Source organism: Chrysochloris asiatica, unplaced genomic scaffold (genome assembly GCF_000296735.1).
Source record: "Chrysochloris asiatica unplaced genomic scaffold, ChrAsi1.0 scaffold00052, whole genome shotgun sequence".
Taxonomy (NCBI): domain Eukaryota; kingdom Metazoa; phylum Chordata; class Mammalia; order Afrosoricida; family Chrysochloridae; genus Chrysochloris; species Chrysochloris asiatica.
This window is the reverse complement of record NW_006408570.1, coordinates 14,798,683-14,804,655: the sequence shown is the minus strand read 5'-3', so window position 1 is coordinate 14,804,655 and position 5,973 is coordinate 14,798,683. Positions and strand designations below refer to the sequence as shown.

Sequence of the window (5,973 nt, the reverse complement as noted above, 5' to 3'; positions counted from 1 at the left end):
GAGTAGAAAGCCTCATCTTTCTCCCGCGGAGCGGCTGGTAGTTTCGAACCGCTGACCTTAAGGTTCGCAGCCCAATTCGTAACCACTACGCTACCCTATAAATTCTTTTCTGTCTGGCTACTCTGACTATGCCTTGTATCTGTGATATTTATCTATGTTGTAACATATAATTTTTCATTCTTAATACCGTATAATATTGTATAACACAACTCTATTTATCCTTTCTACTGATGTTGGAATTTGGGTTGTTTATAGCTTTTTATTATTAAAATGATGCTGTCATGAACATTTTTTTACTGTCTTTTGGTAAGCTTATGTATATGAACTTATTTTCTAAAACAGTTATAACAAATTTAAAATACAGTGTTTTAATTAGTGCCTAAGAGAGGTAAAAAAAAGGCTTGATAAACACTAAAAACTCACATATGTACATTTAACTTAAACCTAATGAATATATCTAACTTTATTCACCTTTTATATGTACAGAAAAACTGAAGGTCAGTGAATGAAATTTATCTGAGTAAAAAATTCAAAACAAAGATCAGGGACAACTAAAGAAGGTATGGATTTTAATTTATAATTATGATTTCCCAGAGATCAATGAAATAAACATTATCTACTACTTCTTAATGTTGTCCATAGCTTGTCATGATCCACACAATTGAAAGCCTTTGTGTAGTCAATAAAGCATAGGCAAACATCCTTCTGATATTCTCTGCTTTCAGCCAAGATCAATCAGACATCAGCAATGATATCTCTCATTCCACGGCCTCTTCTGAATCTGGCTTGAACCTCTAGAAGTTCTCTGTCAATGAATGATTGTAGCCATTTCTGTATTATCTTTAGGAAAACTTTACTCGCTTGAGATATCAAAGAGATTGTCCGATGATTTTCGCATTCCACACAAATATGGATCTCTTCCAATCAATCGGCCAGATAGTTGTCTTCCAAATTTCTTGACATAGATGAGTGAGTTCCTCCTGTGCTGCCTCACTTTCTTGAAAGATTTCAATTTTTATTCCCTCGATTCCTGGTGCCTTGTTCTTTGCCAATTCCTTCAATGCACCTTGGACTTCCTCCCGGAGTATCATTGGCTCTTGATCATATGGTACTTCTTAAAACAGTTGATACGTTCCCCAGCATCATTTCTATCACCAAGGCCATATTTTCCAACTACTGGTCCTTCCTCTTTGCTCTTTAGCAGGTATAGTTATGGCTTTTTCCTTTTATTTGATTATATTTTTATTCTAAATAAATTAACCATTTCCTTTTGGTACAGTGACTCTGTGTATTCCTTCCATATTCTCTTGATGCTTTCTGCATCATTCAATAATTTGCCCAGAGAATCTTTCAATAATGAAAGTCGAGGCTTGAATTTTTCTTCAGTTTCACCAGCTTAAGAAATGCTGAGCGTGTTTCTTCCTTTTTGGTTTTCTGATTCCAATTCTTTGCACATTTTATTATAATATTTGGCTTTATCCTCTCAAGCTGATCTTTGGAATTTTCTCTTCAGCTCTTGGACCTCCTCATTTACTTCCATTTGCTTTAGCATCTCTACACTGGAGAGCAAGTTTCAGAGTCTCTTCTGACATCCATTTTGACTTTTTCCTTCTTTCTTATCTTCTTAATGACTTTTTGCTCTCTTCATGTATGATGTTCTTGATGTCATCCCACAACTCTCTGGTCTTCAGTCTTTAGTGTTTAGTGTATCAAATCTGTTCTTCAGATGATCTCTAAATTCAGGTGGGATATATTCAAGGTCATATTTAGGCTCTCATGGACTTGTTTTCATTTTCTTCAGCTTCAGTGTGAATTTGCATATGAGTAATTGATGGTCTGTTCCACAGTCTGCCCCTGGTCTTGTTTTGACTGGTGATATGGAGCTTTTCCATCTTCTTTTTCCACAGATATAGTCAATTTAATTTCTATGTATTCCATCTGGTGAGGTCCATGTGTATAGTCGTCTGTTATGCTGTCTAAAAAAGGTATTTAAAATGAACATATCATTGGTTTTGCAGAATTCTATCATGCGTTCTCCAGCATCATTTCTATCACCAAGGCCATATTTTCCAACTACTGGTCCTTCTTCTTTGCTCTTTAGCAGGTATGGTTATAGTTTTTTTCCTTTTATTTGATTATATTTTTATTCTAAATAAATAAGCAAATAATACTATAATGATTCAGAACTGACTAGACAGCACTTAACACCAACAACAAATATGTATTATTACCATGATAGTGCAAAGAGAAAAAAACTTTACAAAAGATTCTAGACCAAAATATATCAAATAAAAATGTGTATTACCTGTTTGATGATATTTTTTGCTGTAATAATCATTTCTTCAGCATAAATTTCTAAAAAATTGAGTTTTCTTTGTTTTAGAAGTCCAAATACAAGAGATACTAGTCTTTCCTAAAAAAATAAGAACATATTATTTCACTTTTAATTATGAAAGAATGATAGAAATATTTAGCAGCTAGGACTTTATTACTGGTCTTCAGATTATCATCCTGCATGATATTTTCAAGAAACCTGGAAAAACCTCTCCCATAGCAATCTTGACATCAGATTTTTGGAGTCAATGCTCTAAAACATAAATCCTCTTCTACCACAGTGGATCAAAAAAGCTAGTTTGCAAGCAAATACTAGGGTATTTTTCGGTCTTATTTTTTTTAAATTATAAAGTATCTCTCAAACTCCAACCAATACTTCTTGAGCCCTATAATTTTTACTTAGTAATCTAGAACACTGGAATGACAACCTGAACTCTCTGCTAATGTGTGAAAAATCTCTTTTACTTAGGGTTCTATTAGGCCTTTTTAGATTCTTTACTCTTTGCCAATAATCAGCAGTGAGAAGTTAATAGATGAATGAAGCCTGGATATGATATACACAGGGACCTCAAAAACTTCATGGAAAAACTTGAATTAAAAAATAACAGGATTTTCCTGGAATTTTGGAACCCCTGTAACAACAAAGTCAGTGATTCAAATCCACTAATTGCTCCTTGGAAACCCTGCAAAAGGTCAATATGAGTCAAAATCAACTCATCATCACTTAACAATACCAACTTATATGTTCATTTTAGGTGCTCAATTTGAATGACCATATGATAATAAAAGGAATACTCCAATGCATGTCAGCAAATGGAATGCAGTTAATTCATCTTATACATATGTTTAAGGAGTCCTGGTAGTGTAATGAATTATGAGCTGGGTTACTAACCACAAGGTGAGCAGTTCACATCTACCAGTTGCTCCATCAGAGAAAGTCTGCTACCATAAAGAGTTGGAATCAACTCAACGGCACACGCCTTATTTTAACTCTAATTTCTTATTAAGCTACACAATTTATTTTTATTCTCCAATTTATAGGATAATGAGACTTGCTAACGTCATATAGGAGTCCTGGTGTGGCGCTGTGTGTTAATGTGCCAGACCACAAAGCCAATTTGAACTGCAAGGTCAGCGGTTCAAGCTCACCAGTCACTTCTTGGAAACCGTATACAGGGTCGCTGTGGGTTAGAACTGACTCGATGGCACTTAATAACACAATGAAAGGTAATATAACTAGTGAAGGACTTGATATACCTTAAAAATTTAAGACAATCTTGCTCAATATAATCTGAAAAGAGCATCTTGTAAACTTGGGCTATATTAAACATTAATTTCATTCCATAGCTTAAAACACATACCTCTTCTAAAATTTGACAGTCATCTTCCAGTGGTCTATTTAAGTCACTATGAGAATAAGTAGAAAATTCTGCAATCATCATTTTATCTATTAGTTTTTCTAATTCACAAAGCTGTGATCCCAGATGCCTACAAAGGAAGCAAAAATATTATCTACATATCCACTAAAAACCACAAATTCACTCATGATATAAACTTTTCTAGCAGACAGTACTTATGCAATAATCTGATGTTTTCTTAAAATGGAATCCTTTAACTTACCAAAGTAATAGATAATTTCACTTACTCTCCTAAATTCTATTTTTTTTTCTCTTTACATATTTAATCTCCAAACAGTTCTCAAAATATGACTACCTGGTGAATATTATGACTACTTTTCACAGACAAATTATTCAGGTGTCCTAAATCCTTTCCTCATTAACCATTTACTGATATAAAAGCCTATAGCTTCCCAACCATTCATACATTCAATTCAATTACCTATAGTATGTTAAGTTCTGTTCTGTTGGTGTTAAGTGCCATCAAGTAGGTTCCAACTCATAGTGACCCTATATAGGGTTTCCAAGGAGTAGCTGGAGGGTTTGAACCACCCATCTTGTGATTAGCAATCCAGTGCTTATCCTACAGTGCCACACTAGGGCTCCAACCCTTGTTTTATTGTTGCTGTTGTTAATGACGGTTCCAACTCATAACGACCCATACAGGGTTTACCAAGGAGCAGCTAGTAGGTTTGAACCACCAACCTTGCAGTTAGAAGTCTAGTGCTGATCCTACAGCACCACATCAGGACTCCAAGTCCTAATTTGTTGTTGCTGTTATTAAATGCCATCAAGTTGGTTTGACTCATAGTGATCCTGTATAGGATTTCCGAGGAGTGGCTGGTGAGCTTAAATCGCCAACCTTTTGGTTCAAACAGACCTTGCAGTCCAGCGCAGTAACCCACAGCAACACACCAAGCCCTATTTTAGGTCCATATAAATATGTGAGTCCTGGTGTGGTGCGGCAGGTTAACACACAGGGCTGCAAGGTAGGCTTGAACAGTAAGGATGGCAGTTCAAGTTCACCAGCCACTCCTCGGAAATCCTATACAGGATCACTATGAGTCGAAATTGACTTGATGGTACTTAACAACAACAACAACATAAATATCTGAAGTACTCAGGCTGCTAACCTCAAGGTCGGCAGTTGAAAACTACTAGCTGGTCCGGGAGGAGAAAGATGAGGCATTATACTCCTGTAAAGATTTACAGCCTTGGAAACCTTGCACAGGGTCACTATGAGTTGGAACCGACTCTACTGTACTTAGCAACAACAGGTATGACTGACTCAATTTAATCTCTGTCATGATCAGTTCAAGTTTCTGTATCACAAATTCAGATATTAACCTGAAAGTAATCAGAACATATTGTTGTGGTTGTTAAGTGCCATCAAGTCAGGTCTGACTCAGCAACTCTGTACTGGGTTTCCAAGGATGGCAGATTTTAAGTGCCAAGTTTGTGGTTAGCAGTCCAGTGCTCAACCTACAGCTCCAGAACAGGAATATAAAAAATACTGAGTTATATCTGAACCCTCATAAATTATAATGTTAAGACTGCAAAGTCATTTGAACCACAAGGGCGGTAGTTCAAGTTTACCAGCTGCTCCTTGGAAACCCTATACAGGGTCGCTATGGGTCAGAATCAACTTGATGGCACTTAACAACAACAACCTATAATGTTAAGCCATTTTTTTTGACATAAACGTTTCTGTAAAGAATTTATAAGTTTCACTGGTTTTACTTCACTAGAGAAGCCAGACTAAGACAGTAGAGCATTCTACTTTTATTTTTTTTAATGAATATATCACAATTTGTTTAAGCATTCACTTTTTGGAGTCTTAATGTCATGTTGTTAGATACTAGCATTGGATCGCTAACTGCAAGGTTGATGTTTCAAACCCACCAGCTGCTCCTTGGAAAAATTTATACGGGGTCGTTATGAATCAGAACCAACTCAACACCACCACCTATAATATTTGCAGATCCCAGCTATAAGTTAAAGTGAGAACTCTAGCCTAAGGAGAGCTATGAGAGCTGTTACTAAAAAGTTTTGAAACTTTTTTCCTAGAAACAATACATTATGCATATGACAAGAATAGTTCCAAATAGTTCCTACCATCCCCAACTCATCTGTCAGTTTGTGTTACTGTGGTGGCTTGTGAGTTGCTGTGATTCTGAAAGCTATGCCACCAGTATTTTAAATACCAGCAGGGTCACCCATGGTGGACAGGTTTCAGATGAGC

General features: G+C 36.0%; 1 protein-coding gene across 3 annotated transcripts in view; it reads right to left on the bottom strand.

The window, feature by feature from the left end:
• The window catches only part of VPS54 (vacuolar protein sorting 54 homolog (S. cerevisiae)), a 144,896-nt gene that overhangs the window by 76,955 nt on the left and 61,968 nt on the right, over positions 1-5,973 (bottom strand). For all 3 annotated transcript variants that reach the window (XM_006862966.1, XM_006862964.1, XM_006862965.1), the window contains 2 exons: positions 3,696-3,822; positions 2,306-2,413 (listed from right to left, as the gene is read on the bottom strand). In XM_006862966.1, the coding sequence (XP_006863028.1) occupies positions 2,306-2,413; positions 3,696-3,822 (235 nt within the window). The remainder of the gene's footprint in view (positions 1-2,305; positions 2,414-3,695; positions 3,823-5,973) is intronic.